We start from the raw sequence: 21,245 nt of genomic DNA, 5'->3' as shown, positions 1-21,245 counted from the left end.
ATCTCTCGAAGGCACAAAACCAACCTAACCCAAATGGACGAGCGATGGAATCCACTCAGACAACCGCATCGAGAGGACCTTAGTAAAAATCTTTAGGTCGACGTTGAGGAGGGATATTGGTCCGTAGTTTTGACAAAGCAAGGGGTCCTTATCCTGCTTGGGTATCACCGTAATAAAGGCTCATAGTGAGTCCTCTGGGGGGAGAATCGCCCTCTCCCCGGTGGTGTTGTACACTGCTAGAAAATGCGGCTTCAGAATATCGCCGAAGGTTCTATAATATAATAGAGAGTAGCCATCCGGGCCCTTGCCCTTCTCCATTCGGGCTATGGCTTGCATCACCTCCTCACCCGAAAGTGGCGCCTCCCAAAGTCGTCAAGGCTTCATCAGGAAGCCGGAGAAGGCCCGACTTTTGAATATACTCCCGTATGGCCTTCCGTTCTCTGGACTTCTCCCTCTGTGAGGAATGGCGCAGCAGGTTATATAATGAATTATAGTACTTGTAAATGGTCCGCAATCTCCTCAGATGTATGCACCTTGGGAGTTCCCTTCCCCCAAAAGTTCCGGTATAAAGGCTTGAGCCCATTGGGCTCTCAAGGCCCTTGCTAATAGTTTACCACACTTGTTACTATGCCCGTAGAAGGTACATTTGCATTTTGTGAGAACCGCCTTCGCCCTGACCATGTCCAGGGATCTCAGTTGGTTTCTCAGGGTTGTGAGTTCCACCAGAGCCCGGGTAGCTAGGGATTGTTTATGGGTGGAAAGTAGAGTCCTAATGTTGTCTAAAATGTCAAGAGTTTGCTGAGCTCTTGCCTTCTTGAGGCGGGTGCCAATTTTTATCAGGAGTCCTCTAATCTTACACTTGTCCCTTTCACTAACGGGGCCCGCCCCCCATTATCACTCCACTGGTCAAGCAGTGTCCACGGCGTCATGGACCGTATTAATATGCTGACCCCCTAAGACTTAGACTCGGAGGAACACCCATGGGTAGGAGGTCGGAAAGCAGCGATCATGGAGTCTCAGTGTTCTATCGGCTCGAAAGTGAGTCTCCTGGATGAAGCATATGTGGGCTTTCGCATGTCTCAAGTTGGATAACACCAGGGGGAGGGGAAGGGAGGGGTTAGAGAATGACTAGAGGAGGACGTGGAAAGGGGGAGGGCAAGAAAGTGAAAAGGTGAGAGACAGTAGAATAGAGTAGAAAAAGAAGAAGTGGGTAACAAATAAGTCAGTAAACTGACAGCTAAAACGCCAACGTTTGTGAGACCTGGCCTCAGTACACCCCTAAGGCTCCTACTCTGAGCCCTTGAAGGGGTGCTGTCCTATGTGGGGTTAGTAGTTGGACACAACGGGGGTCAGGAGCTCCCCAACCAGACCCAAACCAATGAGTAAAAAAACAACAATATCACCAATAATAGTGAGGCAATTCAATAATAGTAAGGTATATTGTTCGTGGAGAACCCACTTCACCCGCTGAACAAAACCCTCCGCATACTGAAGAACAATGTACTAGGCGGTCTCAAAGGGAGTCCCTTGTGTCTGTCAGATGGACCAGGTATTCAACAGCCGGGGGATAACTCCCTCTTGAGTAATGACAGAACCCAGCACTACAGCAACAAGCATAACTTCGGGCACTTCTGTGCAGTAGGGAGAAGAAAATTAAGTCAGTATCTAAACTGCCCACATACCAGATCCACACCCTCATATAACCATCGTTGGATTGAGCTGCCGCCGCCCAGCCCTTCACCGGTGGACCCCCATTAGAGGGGGTCCACCGCCATGGCTGGATTCCCGTCGGGGCAAGCCCGACTAAAATAACATTGGGGATGAGGAGACCTCCCTCCCGAACATAGAATGGCCTCCTGGGCCCCCCCCCCCAGCAGTGCCTGAGGAGTCAAAGCACCGGGCAGCGTTGCAACAGCCAAAGACCCAACACAATAATCCCATCATCCTCACATGTCCCATAGCAATCCTCAATCCTGCCCCCCCGCCCAAAGCCACACCCCAACAGAGATGACCCAAATATCAATATCAAATATCTAACAGTTTTCTGTATATAGAGTCTTATACTTTACGGATGGGCAGGGCCCACTCTAGTTTGCAAGGATATAGACCGTGGGCAGGGTCCCCCATAATGGTTATTGTGAGTTCCAAGTCAATTGTGTAAGAATGGTGCTCGCGTTGGCCAGAGCCAGCCAGCCAAATAACCATGTGTGTGTCGGCCCCCCAGTCTCTTCTGGGGTCTCCCTGCCACGGGACGATGATACCGTTTGGCACCTGGGAAAACTCCCACCGGCATAACCTGCGATGGAGGGAGTCCGACCCCCTTAGGAAGGCATCGTGTCTTGGTCCGGGGGGGGGGGGGGGGGCACAGCCTGGGGTACCGTCTCTGCTAAGTTCCCCGGGCCAGTTGCTTTGGGTATTCCCCGGAGCCGCAGCTTTTGGCGGCAGCTCCGATTCTCAAAATCTTCAGCGTGCAGCTGTACTTCTGCCAACTGGTCTCGGTGCCTCTGATGTGCACTCGCCAGCTGTGCCACTCCGATCTCTAGTGCCCCCATCAAAGCTTCTAATCTGGCCAGCCGCTCATCACCTGTACCTCCGAGCGGATCTCCTGGATGTCACAACGATGCTGCTCCTCCACTCTTAGTACTAGTGCCTCCATGTCTGCCTTGGTGGGGATAGCTCTCAGCAGGGCTCAGATTTCCGAATCCTCCCCCAATGACTGTGTGGAGAGGCCAGCCCCCGACTGGCTGGCTAGTGGGGAGTTCAACAGAGCCGGGATCCCCGTCAGGGGTCGCTAGCTTGAAAGCTATGGGGACGCCATACCTCCTGGAGGAGAAGGTGAAGGTCCGGCCTCACCACGTGGTATCTCAGCGCGGGCCTGCGGGACAGGTCTGGGTCTTTGAGCAATCGGTCAATCTGGGTCTTAGCAGATCCCCTGTGTGTGCCTCTCCTGCGGTAGCTCATGGCCAGGTAATGAAAAGCTGGGAAAAGGACATAGTCTCGATCAGTGGGACTGGAGCCGGGAGCTCAAGCAGCAAGCGACTTCAATCCGTTATATCCAAGCCACGCCCCACTCTTTTTTTAAATCATAATGACAACAGAAACTACCCAAATGACCCTGATCAAAAGTTTATATACCCCACTGCTTAATACCATGTGTTGCCCCCTTTAACATCAATGACAGCTTGAAGGCTTTTGTGGCATTAGTGGATGAGGCTCGTTATCTTCTCAGATGTTAAAGCTGTCCATTCCTCTTGGCAAAAAGTCTCCAGTTACTGTAAATTCTTTGGCTGTCTTGCATGAACAGCACGTTTGAGATCTCCCCAGAGTGGCTCAATGATAATGGGGTCAGGAGACTGAGATGGCCATTCCAGAACCTAAACTTTTCTGCTGTAGCCAATGACAGGTCGACTTGGCCTTGTGTTTTGGATCATTGTCATGTTGGAATGTCCAAGTACGTCCCATGCGCAACTTCCTGGCTGATGAAGGTAAATGTTCCTCCAGTATTTTTTGATAACATACTGCATTCATCTTGTCATCAATTTTGACAAAATTTCTTGTGCCCTTGTAGTGCACACATCCCCAAAACATCAGCGATCCACCTCTGTTTCACAGCAGGAATGGTATACCTTTCATCATAGGCCTTGTTGACTCCTCTCCAAATGTAGCATTTCTGGTTGTGGCCAAAAAGCTCAATTTTGGTCTCATCACACCAAATGACTGTGCCAGAAAGTTTGAGGCTTTTCTCTGTGCTGTTTGGTGTTTTGTAAGCAGGATACTTTGTGGCATTTGAATAGTAATGGCTTTCTTCTGGCTACTCGACCATGCAGCCCATCTTTCTTCAAGTGCCTCCTTATTGTGCATCTTGAAACAGCCACACTACATGTTTTCCCAAACAATTTTCCTGGCAGTTGTGGCTGACATTTTAGTTGGTCTACCTAACTGTGGTTTGGTTTCAACAGAACCCCTCATTTTCCACTACTTATATGGTATAGTTTCAACACTGCCGATTGGTACCTTTTTCCGAAGATCGAGGGCGTGGCCAGGACCAGCATGTGAGAGGAAGCGTCTCTCTCAGCTCAAGCACAGGCAACTGATCTTCTCCCAGCAGCGATCCAACGGTGACAGATGGCTTTCCAGCTGTCTACAGACCCGGTCAATCTCCCGGTACACCCGCCGGCCCTCTGTATCCATGGAAAGGCAAAAAAAAAAAAAAAAAAAAAGCATTTGTCGGGTCCCGAAATTTAAGATGACGCCACTACGGCCCTGGCACAGCGCACGCACAGGGGTGCTAAGAAAGCTAAAGAGGGCAGCAGCAAAAAGACAAAGAACCAGGGTAAGGTGTACCCGAGGAATATGCTGTATTATACCCAAAAGCTGGGGGGACATCAGGACCAGATCGCCGGGGGGGGGGGGGGGGGGGGGGTATACTCATCACACCTGTCAGCACATAACACACTGGAGCAGTCTGCAGGAGACACAGCATGGCATGGAGAGCCTGAGTTCCCTGCAGAGCTGCTCCCCTTTCTGCCCACAGATCCTGAAGAACCTGAGCAACCAACTGGCTGAAATACTCAGAGCAGTGCATGCATGTACAGCTTCAGTGGATACACTTAAGGAACAGTTTGGGGGTCTAAGAGAGGACGTATCCTTGCTGAGGCAGGATCTTCAAACTATCCAGGAACACACGACTGCAGTGGAAAGTAGAATAAGCAACATTGAAGATAAAATGCCGCCAGTGGCTCTGGAAGCCCATGTCGCCTATCAGTTGGCCAAAGACACCAACAATAGAGCTGGTGACATGGAAAATCGTTTGAGACCCAACATACGCATAGTGGGGCTGCCAGAGAAAACCGAGCAGAGAAATCCAACCTCCTTTGTTGAAGGTTGGCTTACTGAAATATTTGGAAAGGATGTCTTTTCCCTGTTCTGTACTGTCGAAAGGGCTCATCATACACCAGGTCGCCCACTGCAACCAGGTCCCACCCCCCCCCCCAGCCCATCCTAGCCCGTCTCCTACACTACAGGGACAGGGAAGCAGTGCTGAGAAATTCCCAGGAGCCTGCCAATGTTCAGTTCAATGACGTCAGAGTGTCCTTTTATCCAGACTTCTCTAGAAAAGTGCAGAGATGCCGGGCCAAGTTCTCAGAAGTAAAGAGGCATCTGAGATCTCTGCAATTACCCTATGCCATGCTGTACCCCGCTAAGCAGAGAGCCACTGCTATCCAGCAGGCGCACTTCTTTCAATCGGCCTAAGAGGCAGCCTCATGGCTTGATCGCAAAGAGCAGGCCCTACGCCACCACAGAGGACGAAGGAGGAGATTGATGTGTGCTACACTCCTGCAAGATCAGGCACCTGGTTCCTGTCTGCACAGAGCTCTCTACAAGCTTTGTAAGGAAAGCCCACCTTTTGTTAATTTTTTCACTTTACTGGTTTTCTTCTTTTACACAATAATTTCTTAAAAGAAAAACGCTTACGTTTTGTTCTGCTGGGAGACAGAATATATGAACTTTGAGCTATCTTGTGAAGTCGACAAGAAAAAATGTGCCTTATCTACGTGAGAAGTAGAGAAAAATCGCTATATGTGTTTTTGTTAAAATTTGGATTACAGTGGCCTGTCCTGTTCACGGCCTGTTTTTTTGTCATTTTTCTTTTCCCCTTCCCTCACCGCAGGCTTTTTATGGAGGATACTCGACCCTGGAACTGTCACTACGCAAGACTTGGCACACTAATGCCGTCCGTGGTGCTTATGGTTTGTGCTACCAGCCCTTTGCCAGGGGAAGAGCCGGTGGACATTGTTCTCATCCAGTCTGCCCTCTAGGGGCAGACCTATTCAGACCTGTGTATCTATGTCCCAAGAGGAGCTCTACTGATAACAGGTCCCTATTTGTACCCATTTCTAATGGTTCCCAATAGCGGAAATACCAGTAATATCTTGGAACGTTAGGGATCTAAGCTCCCCACTTAAACGCATGACGATTTCTACTTGTTTGAAAAAGTTCCATCCGGCCATCTTAGGTTTTCAGGAGACTCACTTAACTGCAGAAACCCAGATCTGTCTTAAATATTCTTGGGTGGGGAAGGCGTACCACTCCACACACACTTCCTTCACTAGGGAGGGGGGGTGAGTGTGGTGGTGCACAGCTCTATAGAGTTCCAGGAGTTTGATGCATGCATAGATTTAGAAGGGCGCTACATCATTTTGCACTGTCGTATTGGTTCGTTGCAGTGTATTCTTGCATGTATATATATATCCCTCCTCCGTTTACAGCGACGGTGCACCAGACTCTGCTATTATATTGGAGGGGAGACCGGATTTGCCGTTGCTGATCGTGGGAGACTAACTGCTGGCTGAGTCCCTCGATAGGCAGGCACCCAGGCTTGGGGGCTACTGTTGCATTAAGAGGATCTCCATTACTCAGATTGCTCAATGAGGTGGGCTGGGTAGATATTTGGAGACATAAGAACCCCTGGATAAACAGTTTTCCTGTTTCTCCAAAACGCATGGAACGTTGTCCAGAACTGACCTAGCGATCTGAAACTCGGCCATGCTCCTATCCATTTTGGAGGTTGTATACAAACCCTGCAGTGTGTCGGACCACTCACATATGGAGATTAGTTTGTGTCCCCACTGTCCAGGCTGCCTAGAGCACCCTGGAAGTTTAACCTTTTCCCGAAGATGCTTTGACAATTCTTTTGCTTGCAATCTAAGCAATCTAAGAGGACGGAGCACTCCCAGACCCTCGTGTTGTTACTGTGGGAACTGCAGCCCATACAAGCTACTCTGCTTACCTACAATCACTTGATGCGATATACATTTGGGAGGCCCCTGTTCCTGTTTGCTGTCCATCCGACTTCCTTTCAGATATATTTTTACCTTTGATCGCTGTCAGCGATGCATTGATTAAATTCACTATTGTGAGCATTTTTCTTTTCTTCATATCCATTTGAACCTCTAGCTCCTGAAGAAGCGTTCCTTGTCAACGTGAAACATGTAGAGCAATTGGAGACTACACCACCTTGGAACACCAGACCTGCAGTACTCTCTTAAATTCAACTTTACAGGGGAAGTGTACCCTTTCTTTTACCCGGAACTACTGGTTAAATTGTCTGTACATAGCTATAGAGAACTATCTAGGAGACTGCAGGATAGGATTCATTATGGTGTATCTAACTAACTGAGTTGTATGCCTATATCAGATGTGTTTTTAAACTCTTATGTCTATTCTCTGTGTTTTTGTATGCTATTAATAAAAATTAAGTTTTTTTTTATATTTTTTGTAGTCTATTATGGTTGTGCCCTCAAAGTCCCATTACCTAGCCCCTTGATGCCTCCTACTTATTGTCGGGGACGTTGGCACAAATAATATTAAAGTACCTACAGAGTCACCCTGTATATTAGGTACTTCAATACTAGGATCTCCCTTTTGTTAATTCTTTTGCTTTCCCCATGACTCAGAATCCAGAAACGTCAGTGCAGCACTGGATAAAAGATGCAAGGGTCTGTCAGGATTCCAGAAACTCATTGACCTTTTTATACACACACACTAATTACAAGCAAACAGATCCCAGTTGAGGATGGTTACCTTTAATGGCCAAATACCTTTGTGTCAACTTGTGTGCATGTTTTATCAGGACAAAATCACCAGGGTATGTAAACTTTTGATCAGGGTAATTTGGGCAGTTTCTGTTGTCATTAGGATTTCAAAAGTAATAAACAGTTGATCGATAATAAATGGCTTCAGCCAAACACTAACCATGAGTGAAAAATGTATTTGTTTTATCATTCATATTTTCTGAAAAATGGCCAAGAAATCAAATTCTGCCAGGGTATGTAAACCATTAGGGATGCACTAATATACTGTATATTGGCCGCAAATAGGGTCATCGGTGTATTACCAATAGAAGAAAAAGGTGCTGATAATGGCTACAAAAAACAAAAACGTGATTATGCCATGATTTTCTTTACCGCAATTATGGGGTGTTTTTCATAGGTCACATGACTCAAAAACTGTATCAAAAATGCAATACGGGTCCTTTTTTGCCTCGTTTGCAGTGCATTTCAATGGGGAAGTGCATTTTTGTAACTGACCAAATATGCACCAAAAATGCAGCTAGCAGGATTTAACACCGCAACAGCAATGGACCAGTGAGAAGACATACATACAATTTAAAGGAATGCAATTTTCTTGAGCTTTTCTTTTTTCGTAATGTAAAAGTGCTTCAAAAACAATTAAAATTTATATATATATATATATATATATATATATATATATATATATATATATATATATATATATATATATATATATATATATATATATATATATATATATATATACACACACACACACACACACACACACACACACATACATACACACATATATACATCCACACACGTATATATACAAAACTGTTATTTCGTTTTTCGGCCAAGTGCATCCTGAATTATTGGTTTTAGTGCACCACTAATACATATACATACATATAAACACACACATAAAACAGAATAAATAAAGCATCCTAAAAGATGAACAGAGGCAAACGTTTTTTGTTTTTTAAACCCACAGAACAAAAGCATGGAGGAAAAGAAAAAAAGGTATGACTCGACTTTAAGATCCCTGACGGAATCCAATTAAGAAAAAAAAAGCCAGCTGCCACAGCTGAACTATTGAAAAAAACGTTCCATTGATTTCACACATTTAGAAGATTTTTCATGATACTGATACCCTAAAAACACAACGCTGATTTAATAACTCTGCCAGACCAAACAGCTCCAAGTGCCAGTCCCCATGCTAGACTGGTTCTCAGTCCCCAGTCTGCTCAAAGTGGAGTGCCTGAGCCTTTTTCTATCTGGACAGGTGCCATTGTCCAAAGCAACTTTTCCATTTTTTTCCCCCACACAGGTTCTTATAGTAGATAAAGAAAATTTAAAAGCGGCTTGGCTACACTTGAGACAAAGTTTGTCTCTGACACACTTTATTAATTACTGTATTTATTGGCGTATAACACTCACTTTTTCACCCTGAAAACCAGGCGCAAATAGTGTGTGTGCGTGTTATACGCCGATAATTCAACTTTAGCTGCCTCGGAGGGGACAGGGAGGGGACAGGGAGGGGGGCGGGACGAGCACCGTCAAATTACATACAGTGAGAATCTCCTGTTTACTTGGCGGCCTCTGTAATAGGAAGTCCTGTCTCCTGGGCCGCCATTGGACCAGTGTTCTGTCTATCATAGGAGATTCTCACTGTATGTAATCTGACGGCGCTTATCCCGCCCCCCCTCCCTGTCCCCTCTAGGCTGCAGATGGGCATCAATCAGGCTGCACTGATGGCAATGGTGAGGCTGCTGCCTCGATGGCAATGGTGAGGCTGCTGCCTTGATGGCAATGGTGAGGCTGCAGATGGGCATTGATCGGGCTGAATTGATGGCAACGGTGAGGCTGCAGATGGGCACTGACCCTTATTTTGCTTCAAAGATACTTATTTAAAATTTAAGTTTTTTCCTGAAACTTCCCTCTTAAAATGTATGTGCCGATAAATACGGTACCTCAAATTTTCCCCAACAGTATCCCATTGTCACTTCAATCAGATTTATGGCACACAATGCCTTAAGCCCGCCATAGATTGAGCAGGATTACGCGATTTCCCCATCAATGCAGTCAGTGTTGATGGGGGAATCCCTCCCGCAGAGCCGATTGCAGACTTAGTGCAATCTCTTCCATTTGCAAGTAAAATCCACCTGCCTCTAAGACTTTTATATTGGGCTATCTGTTTTGAGTTATCCTGCGCACTTTCCTGCCACCCCCACGCTTGCCAAACACAGCTTTGATTAACTAAAGACCATTGAGGCTTTGGGGATGGAGGAACCAGTTTGTATTTTTTGTTCACCTAGCGGATTTAAAAAACAAAAAAAAAAAAACCCCCAGAAACAAAACAAAAAGAAAAACACGCTTGAATCTAACGAATAGAAAAATGCATAATAAATAAAAAACTGCCATAAAACTGCACCAGCCATCGTTCAAATTACACATTAGTTTGCCGAACTAGGAAAGGTGTGGCTAAATCTAGCTGGATGTCTAGCTAGCTAATGTAAAACCCTGGGAGGTCAGATGCCAAGTATGTCATCAGCAGGAATATTCAGATGCTTTTTACTACCTGTGTCTTCACAATTATAAATTAAATAAGCAGCTACTGATTCTAGTTAATATGTCATTAGATTGTTATTCCATACGTAATAACTCAGCCTTCACAAGATTTCAGATTACATAACGAGCTCTTAAAAAAAAAAAAAAAAAAAAGGAGAAGGTATTACCCTCCTCCTGTTTACGCCATCTTGTTTTGGTTCCCGCCAGCCCCTCCCCCCTCGTCTCCCATGACGCTGGTGACACAGTAACGGAAGACTCCCTTTGAGGTATAAGCTTTGTCCTGGCTTCTTAGTGCGGTCCTGAACACTGTGCTCGCCGCGACTGCCAGATGAGCTTGGGATCCAGTAGCAATCTCTTGGAGTCTAGCATTCCAGGATAGAACACAGTGTGAACCCATACAGACCTAATACTGGTGAAATTATGTTTGAAGCTAAAGAGGTAGTCCGTACCATGATTCAACGACCAGAGAAGGAAGTCCGCTTATTTGTGGAGTTTAAGGCTGATTTTCCCCTGATTTCTGGTGAGTATAAAAGCTTAAGGGAGCAGTGTCACACGTGGTGTGGTGCAGGGATGAAGATTCTGAGGAATTATAATGACTATTTTTTCAACACTCCCCCACGCACGGTTGGTTATTTTGTTACAGCTGATTACTTTACAGACACTTTAATTTTTGTTTATAACAAGGACATTGTGCTGGTTTTATATATTATTAGGTGTTTAAAATTAATATCTTTCTGGGATTGATACAAGAGTTTAGCACTGCTAATGCCTATATTGCCTTAGGGTGTGTAGACATTTTTTACTTCGCGATTCACTTAAAAGCAGCAGCAAAAGGGTCTGTGATCTATTTATTTTAACAGATTCATGAACGCTGAGGGAAAGTGGATCTTTGCGGTTTAGCGATTATTTACTTTTACTGTTTTGGATAAAGTAAATAAAACACAACAGCTTCTGTGATTGGGCAGAAGGAGCGAAAGGGCAGGCATAGCAGCTGCATCACTTCTGCACTTGAAGGAGCCGAGTCCAGCTTCTTTAATTGTGCTCCATCTTCTGGAGCACAATAAACCTGTCAGCCGCATACAACAGATAGGTCCAGTTGCTGAATGTCTTTAAACATTCTGAGTGCAGCAAACAGCTTGTAAGGAGTAGGTAACTAAACCTGCAAGAGGAAACAAAACTTGATAACCTGCAACAAATTTCTCAGCTAGAACGACTGCATTGTCATGTTGCACCTAGCAAATATTTGTCAAGCAATGGTTTTGGAAAAAGCTAACTCACCATGTTCTGACGCCTCTTTTCTTCTTGGTCTTTCCCGCTGTGCAGATACAACAGAATCTGTCTCAGTGTCATTGTCCAGATTTTCTTGGCTACCTCGTGTATTTGGACTGTGAACAATAAAAAGTCGAAGTCAGTCAAAAAAATTCCACTAACTGTTAAGGATACCATTTTTCATTTTACATCAGTGCAAAACAAATAAAAAGACAACAGCTGAAATGCATTTTAAAAACAAAAAACGCAAGGAATATGAAGAAAGCAATAGCATGTACGGTATACTTCCTGCATGGGCTAAAATTTCAAGTAAAAAATTGGTTAGAACCGCCCTGGAAATATGGTAAACTATCAGGTGGTGGTATAGAAGACAGGATGAGAGGCACATAAATATACCTCCTGTACAGTCATACCTCCATGTGATCACAAGGCAACAGGAAGTCAATGGGAACCAATTAGAAGCTGTGCCAGTAGTTCCACATACATAAAGTAAATTAAAAGCGTACAGCATCCTCCCCTGATGTGTGGATACAGGGCTTGGTGGAAAGGGCAAAAGCAGTGGTCCCATGTGGGCTGGCCAATACTGTTGGGGCACTTGCTGGCCACTATAATGGGTGAAGGAGACGCAGCCTTTACTGGACTTGTAGGAAGTCCCGTACCAGAATTAATGCGTTGGAAGTAGTGTACAAGCTATTCCCTTCACCATGTTCCTTGCACTTAGTTTGTTTTTGGATTTATTTGATAATTGAGCCTGATTTACTTGATCAAATCACTTATAGCTGCAGGACTCTTAACAGTAATGCATTGTAACTATGCCATATGGACACCACTGATTTCATGTGGTATCCTAAGCAGAACTTATAGTGCTGGACCTTCTGTCTAACACTTTGAATCATATAGAGAACATTTTACATGCATTTAAAGAAAAAATGAAAAGGCAAAAAAAAAAAAAAAAGAAAAAGAAAAGTACAGACCACAAGCATAGTCAGATGACTGGGTTATTATATGCAGCTACCTTCAGGTGATTGGACACTGGCAAATCAGAGCTGTACTACGGACCTCCATATAAACCCCCTCCCTCCACTCTCCTAGCAATCTTCAGTTTTTTTTTTTTTTTTTTTTTTTTTTTTTTAGCAAGCAGTAAAAGGTGGGCAACACAAGAAAACACAGGCCCACACAGCTAAAGGTCAAGAACCCCAACTCAAAGGCAGAAAAAAAAAAAAAAAAAAAAAGGGAAGCCACTGAGAAAAAAAAAAGTGAGGTCTGAGGCCTTAAAATAATTAGGAGCACCAGCTGCCACTAAAGGGGGAGGGTGGGCCTGCATGTGTGGTGTCGAGAGGCGGTTAGGTGAGAGAGGTGTTGGTGGTGCTGTTAAGAGTGGTCACTTCATGGGGGCATGGAGGATACTGGGATGCCAGTTCAGTGAGGGCTAGGAAATGGGCGTTGCAGAATTAGAGGCTGTTGACAGAAGGGGCTGTATAGACACAATGGCTGCCGACAAATTCACTCAAAGTGAGTTTAATTAGGACTGTCAAAGACCGCTATTGTTTATACTGCTGTTGCAACGCTGATGCTATAAAATGAAAGGGTGTTTTCAGTGACTGTAAACCCTAGTGCAAACTGAAAAGAAAAAAAAAAACCCTCAATTGCAGCATAACTGTGCCCAAATGCCGCCACTGTGCCCATCAAATGGTGCGCAACTATGCCCATTAAATGCTCCGACTGTACCCCCACCCGTTTGCCCGGCACTTACTCTGTCTCTGTGGGGCAGTGGCCTCCATGCTCCTCCATGTCTTCTCCCATCTATTGGATTAAGACCTATGGCTCTAATCATGTGCTTCAAAAACACCCCCCCACCGCTGTAAATCAGGCACCTGGCGCCCAAATAGGGGGTGGCAGCGGCGGCCTTGGACAGATTCATGCAATGCATGAATTTATCAATTTGTGATAGAAGGGGCGGCGCCCATGCACCCTTATGGAAGCACTGCCACTGCCCTTCTCACTTTAACCACAATGCCTGGGACCGATTCAGACAACTGCATAAGCTTCTCCCTGCTCTCACTGCATACCGGCAAGACATGCCATAAGCCTTCCAACACTGCACATGTACATCAAAAACCCTTCTGTTCGCCATCACAGCTGAGCCCTCCTTTAGCACAGTACATGTACCCTCCAGTTAAGCTTGTGCATGCTTCTCAGCTTTTACTCCATGCCTGCATGACCCTATACTTTCAGCCCATGCCTGCAAAAAATGATAACCAATGAATGCCCTGTCATTAAGCCTGTGCTTGCTTCCTCCCCTCCCACGCAACCATAAGCCCACCCCTGCCTGCCTAACACCCAGCTCTCCACTTACTAATACTTCAAGATCGTGGCTGCATTAGTCTTATTTTACAGGTATTTTTTCCAGACAATACTTATAATCAATTCCGTCAAAGTTTTAACTTTTGTGCTAAAGATATTAAATAAAAGCTGCTCATTTTAAGCACCAGTCAGTGTTAAATGGTCAGTTTCATCCCTGTAACTGCAAGAGTTTTTCGGTTACAAAAACAGACTTACTGGCTGGATCACCAAAAGAAAATAGAAGAAAGCAAGCCTAAAAATGAAACTAATACAGAAATCACATCTAATAATTATAAGCTGCAAAATAATAAAGGTTTGCTTTTGGGTTTAATACTAACATACCAAAAAGTGAGAAATGAAAACATTATGGTACACACACACACACACACACACACACACACACACACACACACACACACACACACACACACACACCCCTGAAGGCACAGGTTTATATTTTTATTCATCTGTTTATTTATAATTTCTTGGGCATACAATGAGTGATGCCCTATTTTTGCAAAAGGCTAGCGTGTAACAGTGAAGTGATGGCATGTAGAACATTTATAAATACATCCCGAATGCCAACACATGCCAAATTATCCTGCAATAAAAAACAAAATTATTTAACCCACCACTATAATATTATTAAATATACAGTGGTACCTTGGATTACGAGCATAATTCGTTCAAGAAGAATGCCTGTAATCCAAAGCACTCGTATATCAAGGCGAGTTTCCCCATAGAAGTCAATGGAAACTCAGATAATTCGTTCCACAAAGTGACTTATATTGTATGCAGTGCTGCATGTGGCCAGAGTCGGGGGGGGGGGGGGGGGGGGTGGTGCCAGAGACACTCGGAAAGCGCTTGGAGCGGCTTGGATGCACTCGGTAAAGCTCACAAACATTCGGGAATGGAGTGTTTATGAGTTGCTCCGAGTGTCACCGGCACCCCCGCACCTCTGGCCAAATGTGGCACTGCACACGGCAGAGGCTTCAATCCTGCTCGTTTTGCGAGACAATGCACGTAAACCGAGTCGGGATAAATTTTTTTTTTTAAAAAACACGCTCGGATTGTGAAACACTCATTAACCGCATTACTCGCAATATGAGGTATTACTGTACTTATAAAAATGTAAGATAATTATGGGACCTCTTCTTTATTTCTTGCCATAACACATTTCTATCTGTCCTTAAAGTCTATTCTATTTCAGCAACTGGACCAAATATTTATGATCTTTGTATTTACAGACTTCTTGCATGCTTACTTCCCATAGCATGTTTGTAAGGCCCCTTTCAGACGACAAGCCCGCATGGATCCGCCTGTCCGTTTTTCAGGCAGATCAGAGAGGCCACCCATTGACTCCTATGGGCAGGCGGGTGTCAGCAGAGATGTGTCCGCTGACACCCACCTGCCATCCGATCAAGTCAGACGTATGGTGATACGTCCAGCCATCCGTCCGGTGGATCAGAGATCTGATGAAAACAGACATGCTGTCCGTATTTGTCAGATCTCCCCATAGGAATCAGTGGGGCTCCGACAGGTCCCTCCCGGCTCAGTGATCAAAGACGGACCTGTCATCCGCCGGCTCAGCGGAGATCAACGGAGCCATCTCCCGTTGAGCTGGCAGACTACGTTGAGCGGATCTGTCCCTAGGTGAAAGGGGACTAATAGCTATATTTTGTACAGGGGTTGGACAAAAATATGTAAACACTACATGATTTGCAGGTGTGAAAGCGACAACATGGTTTGCATTGAAAGTGGAAGTTATGCAACATTCTTTTGCTTCCGCAGCGTGGATGAGACAGCGAGCAAACAGGTGGGAAGCCTCACACTAGTTGCTTCACTGCGTGCGGTGCTAGTAATACGAAATCATGTCGGAGCTTCAAAGATGGCAAATTGTTGGTGCCTGCTTAGCCAGTGCCTCTGTGACTGAAGTTACCAATTTTTTGTTTGTGGGGTTGTGAGGTACAGCATCAAGGGTTTATGATGGCATATACAGTTTCTGGGAAAATATTGTCTGATAAGCACGATTAACATGGTCAATTGACCAACCAAAGGAAGCTGCACATGATTGTGACCTGGATTTTTGCATTTAGCGTGGTATCAAAGTCCATTATCCACCATCCAAGACTTAAGGCCCATACACGCGCTATGAAAATCAGATGGAAAAAAATCATACGACAAGCTGACAATTTTCGGATCGTTAGTGCGGTGCTTTCGACAGCCGATTTCGCTTTTTTCATTAGACAAAAGCTGGATGTGCAGACTAAAATTTTGTTGGATGTGAACTCAACGGCCGATTTTCGTTTCCTTAGTACGGTTTTTGTACGAGAAGAGAAGAAAAAAAAAAAAAAAAAACACGCCGCCTAGTGTTTACCCCTTCCCTGCCAGTGTAATTTATACAGTAATCAGTGCGTTTTTATAGCACTGATCACTGTATAAAATGTCACTGGTCCACAAAAAGTGTCAAAAGTGTCCAATCTGTCCACCGCAATGTCGTAGTCCAGCATAAATCTATCCCCTATTCTGTAGATGCTTTAACTTTAGCGCAAACCAATCAATATACACCAATTGCGATTTTTTTTTTTTACCAAAAACATGTAGAAGAATACATATTGGCCTAAACTGATGAAGAAATTAGTTTTTTTTACTTTTTTTGGGATATTATAGCAAAAAACAAACAATAGTAGTATTTTCAAAATTGTTGCTCTGTTTGTTTATAGCACAAAAAATAAAAAACGCAGAGATGATCAAATACCACCAAAATAAAGCTCTATTTGTGGGGAAAAGAAAAAAGGATAAATATTTTCTGGGTACAACATCGCACAACCGCGCAATTGTCAGTTAAAGCGACACAGTGCCTCATTGAAAAAAATTGCCTGGTCATTAAGGGGGTAAAGTCTTAATAAATATCTGAAAAGTGTGACGTGCATTTGTATTCATCCCCAACCCCCCCCTCCCCTCCAAGTGTATACTTTGTAGAACCACCTTTGACTGCAATTACAGTTGCAAGTCTTTTTGGGGAGGTCTACCAGCTTTGCACATCTAGGAGTGAAATTTTTGCCCATTCTTTGCAAAATAGCTCAAGCTTTGTCAGATTGGATGGAGAGAGTCTGTAAATACAGATTCTCAGTTGGATCCAGGTCTGGACTTTGACTGGGCCATTCTAACACATGAATACGCTTTGATCCAAACCATTCTATTGTAGCTCTGGCTGTATGTTTAACCACTTAACAACCGGCCCATAGCCAAATGACGGCTACAGGGCGGTTGTTTAACTCTGGGAGGACGTCCAGGGACGTCCTCCCAGAATTCTGCTCTCGCGCGCCCCCTAGGGCGCGCACTCGAGAGCATCCGTGATCGCCGGGTCCACAGGACCCGGCGCATCACAGATCCCGGTAAATGGCCGCTGATCGCGGCCGTTTACCATGTGATCGCTCCGTCAAATGACGGAGCGATCACATGTAAACAAACCGGCGTCATCTGATGACGCCGGTTCCTCTCCTCTCCTCCCCCTCTCCTCCCCTCCTGTGTACCGATCGGTACACAGTGACCGAAGAGGCGGATGGATGGATGGCTGCAGCGTTGTGGGCTGCATCTGTAGTGCCCACAGCGCTGCACAGAGACATCCAGCCATCCATCCATCCATGCTCAGCCATCCCTACTACTCTGCATGCCCTGCAATGCTGTGCAATACTCTGCAATTCCCTCTGCAATACCCCGCCATACCCAGCCATACCCTGAAATATCCCGCCATACCCAGCCATACCCTGAAATATCCCGCCATACCCAGCCATGCTCTGCAATACTCAGTGATACCCAGCCATGCTCTGCAATACTCAGTGATACCCAGCCATACCCAGCCATACTCTGCAATACTCGGTGATACCCAGCCATACTCTGCAATACTCGGTGATACCCAGCCATACTCTGCCATACCCAGTCATACTCGGCGATACTCTGCAATACCCAGCCATGCTCAGCCGTACCCAGCCTCTGTATGTGGCCAGGCTGTGGAAGTCTCACACATGTGGTATCGCCGTACTCAGGAGGAGGAGGAGAATCTATTTTGGGGGGTCATTTTTGGTATATACATGCTATGTGTTAGAAATATTGTATAAATGGACAACTTTGTGTTAAAAAAAAAAAAAAGCGTTTTAACTACTTCCCGCCTTCCGTCATACGACGTCCTTGACTTTGTGCGGGGATATCTGAATGATGGGTGCAGCTACAGGCATCATTCAGATATCATCTTTTTCAGCCGGCGATTCCCTACACCATAAGAATGATCGTAGCGGCTGTTACACTGCTTGATCGTTCTTACGGGAGGCGAGAGGGGACGCCCCCCCCTCCCGCCGCCCTCCGGTGCTTCTACCGACTCACCGCTATGATCGAAGCCAGGATCTTTTTTTTTTTTTTTTTTTTCTTTTTTTTTTTTTTATTTCAGGAACAGCCTAGAGGTGAGATGTGGGGTCTTATTGACCCCATATCTCACTGTAAAGAGGACCTGTCATGCCATATTCTTATTACAAGGGATGTTTACATTCCTTGTAATAGGAATAAAAGTGATCAAAAAATTTTTTTTTTTGGAAAAAAGTGTCAAACTAAAATAAAGTAAAATGAACAATAAAAAAAAATAAAAAATTTTTTAAAGCGCCCCTGTCCGTGTGCTCGCATGCAGAAGCGAACGCATACGTAAGTCCCGCCCACATATGAAAACGGTGTTCAAACCACACATGTGAGGTATCGCTGCGATCGGTAGAGCGAGAGCAATAATTTTGGCCCTAGACCTCCTCTGTAACTCAAAATTTGTAACCAGTAAAAAATTTTAAAGCGTCGCCTATGGGGATTTTTAAGTGGTGAAGTTTGGCGCCATTCCACAAGCGTGTGCAATTTTGAAAGGTGACATGTTAGGTATCTATTAACTCGGCGTAACTACATCTTTCATATTATGCAAAAACGTTGGGCTAACCTTACTGTTGTTTTTTTTTAAAGCAAAAAACAGTTTTTTTTCCAAAAAAAACGCGTTCCAAAAATTGCTGCGCAAATATCGTGCGAGATAAAAAGTTGCAATGACCGCTATTGTATTCTCTAGGGTCTTTGCTAAAAAAAAACATATATAATGTTTTGGGGTTCTATGTAATTTTCTAGCAAATAAATGATGATTTTTACATGTAGGAGAGAAATGTCAGAATTGGCCTGGGTGCTCCCCTGCATGTTGGGCCTCTGTATGTGGCCACGCTGTGTAAAAGTCTCACACATGTGGTATCGCCATACTCGGGAGTAATAGCAGAATGTGTTTTGGGGTGTAATTTGTGGTATGCATATGCTGTGTGTGAGAAATAACCTGCTAATATGACAATTTTGTGCAAAAGAAAAAAAAAAAAAAAAAAAAAAAAAAAAAAAAAAAAAAAAACTTGATTTTGCAAAGAATTGTGGGAAAAAATGACAACTTCAAAAAACTCATCATGCATCTTTCTAAATACCTTGAAATGTCTTCTTTCCAAAAAGGGGTCATTTGGGGGGTATTTGTACTTTTCTGGCATGTTAGGGTCTCAAGAAATGAGATAGGCCGTCAGTACTTCAGGTGTGATCAATTTTCAGATATTGGTACCATAGCTTGTGGACGCTATAACTTTCACAAAGACCAAATAATATACACTAATTTGGGTTATTTTTACCAAAGATATGTAGCGGTATAAATTTTGGCCAAAATATATGAAGAAAAATTACTAATTTTCAAAATTTTATAACAGAAACGAAGAAAAAATTATTTTTTTTACAGATTTTTCGGTCTTTTTTCTTTTATAGCGCAAAAAATAAAGAACCCAGCGGTGATTAAATACCACCAAAAGAAAGCTCTATTTGTGTGAAAAAAAGGACAAAAAATTCATATAGATACAGTGTTGCATGACTGAGTAATTGTCATTCAAAATGTGAGAGCACCAAAAGCTGAAAATTGGTCTGGTTATTAAGGGGGTTTAAGTGCCCAGTGGTCAAGTGGTTAAGGTTGTTGTCCTGCTGGAAGGTGAACCTCTGCCCCAGTCTCAAGTCTTTTGCAGACTAACAGGTTTTCTTCTAAGATTGCCCTGTATTTGGCTCCATCCATCTTCCCATCAACTCTGACCAGCTTCCCCGTCCCTGCTGAAGAAAAGCAGCCACACAACATGATGGTGCCCCCAGCATGTTTCACAGAGGGGATGGTGTGTTCAGGGTGATGTGCAGTGTTAGTTTACCGCCACACACAGTTTTTCTTTTAGGCCAAAAACTTCAATTTTGGCCTCATCTGACCAGAGCACCCTCTTCCACATGTTTGCTGTGTACCCCACATGTCTTCTCGCAAACTGAAAACGGGACTTCTTACGGTTTTCTTTCAACAATGGCTTTCTTCTTGCTTCCTCCATAAAAGGCTAGATTCTCCCATCTGAGGGGTGGATTCCAGCAGCTTCTCCAGAGTTACCATGGTCCTCTTGGCGGCTTCTCCAATTAATGCTCTTCTTTCCCGCCCTGTCTGTTTAGGTGGACGGCCATGTCTTGGAAGGTTTGCAGTTGTGCCATATTCTTTCCATTTTCGGATGATGGATTAACAGTGCTCCGTTCTCCAATATTTTTTGATAATCTAACCCTACATTAAACTTCTCCACAACTTTATCCCTGACCTGTCTGGTATGTTCCCTGGCCTTCATGACGCGGTTTGTTCACTAAGGTTCTCTAACAAACCACTGAGGGCTTCACAGAACAACTGTATTTCTACTGAGTTTAAATTACACACAGGTGGACTCTCTTTACTAACTAGGTGTCTTCTGAAGGCAATTGGTTCCTCTAGATTTTAGTTAGGGGTATCAGAGTAAAGAGGGCTGAATATAAAATCGACACCACACTTTTCAGATATTTGTAAAAAATTGTGAAAACCATTTGTCATTTTCCTTCCGCTTCACAATTATGTGCCACTTTGTGTTGGTCTATTACATAAAATCTTGATAAAATAAATACATCTACGTTTTTGGTTTTAACATGACAAAATGTGGAAAATTTCAAGGGGTATGAATACTTTTTCAAGGCTCTGTAGGTAACAATTTTGTTTTTACATACTTTTGTTCATAATTTCATCCAACCCCTGTATATCAAAGTACAGGCTTTCATTTCAGTTTGATGCAAGGGCATTGCCATATTTCACAAATCCAAAAGGATAAACTCAGCCCTGCTCAAAATCAAAATCTGTGAATATAATGAAAGGATTTCTCAAACAAAATTGACAAACCCACACAACTTCCTCACATGCATTTAAAGGATAAGTTCACCTTTTAGAACAGGTTACATCCATATTTAGGGCGTAACATGTTCCAACAATATTATGTGCATTTATTTTAATTTTTTTCCCCAAAGTGGAAGTTTGGTCTAAACCTACCTAATCTTAAACCTGCTCCAACCCTCAGTCCTATACTAACTAGCCTGTAAACGGGAGGATGTGTATACTTGCCTATT

The 21,245-nt window shown here is 44.1% G+C and overlaps 1 protein-coding gene across 3 annotated transcripts in view; it reads right to left on the bottom strand.

Annotated features, from left to right (window-relative positions):
• Positions 1 to 21,245, bottom strand: part of DVL3 (dishevelled segment polarity protein 3) — a 226,181-nt gene that overhangs the window by 86,196 nt on the left and 118,740 nt on the right. For all 3 annotated transcript variants that reach the window (XM_073626557.1, XM_073626558.1, XM_073626559.1), the window contains exon 4: positions 11,427 to 11,533. In XM_073626557.1, the coding sequence (XP_073482658.1) occupies positions 11,427 to 11,533 (107 nt within the window). The remainder of the gene's footprint in view (positions 1 to 11,426; positions 11,534 to 21,245) is intronic.

This window comes from Aquarana catesbeiana, linkage group LG04 (assembly GCF_042186555.1).
Source record: "Aquarana catesbeiana isolate 2022-GZ linkage group LG04, ASM4218655v1, whole genome shotgun sequence".
NCBI lineage: Eukaryota > Metazoa > Chordata > Amphibia > Anura > Ranidae > Aquarana > Aquarana catesbeiana.
Note: the sequence above shows the minus strand (reverse complement) of the source record. Positions and strands in the feature narration are given on the sequence as shown.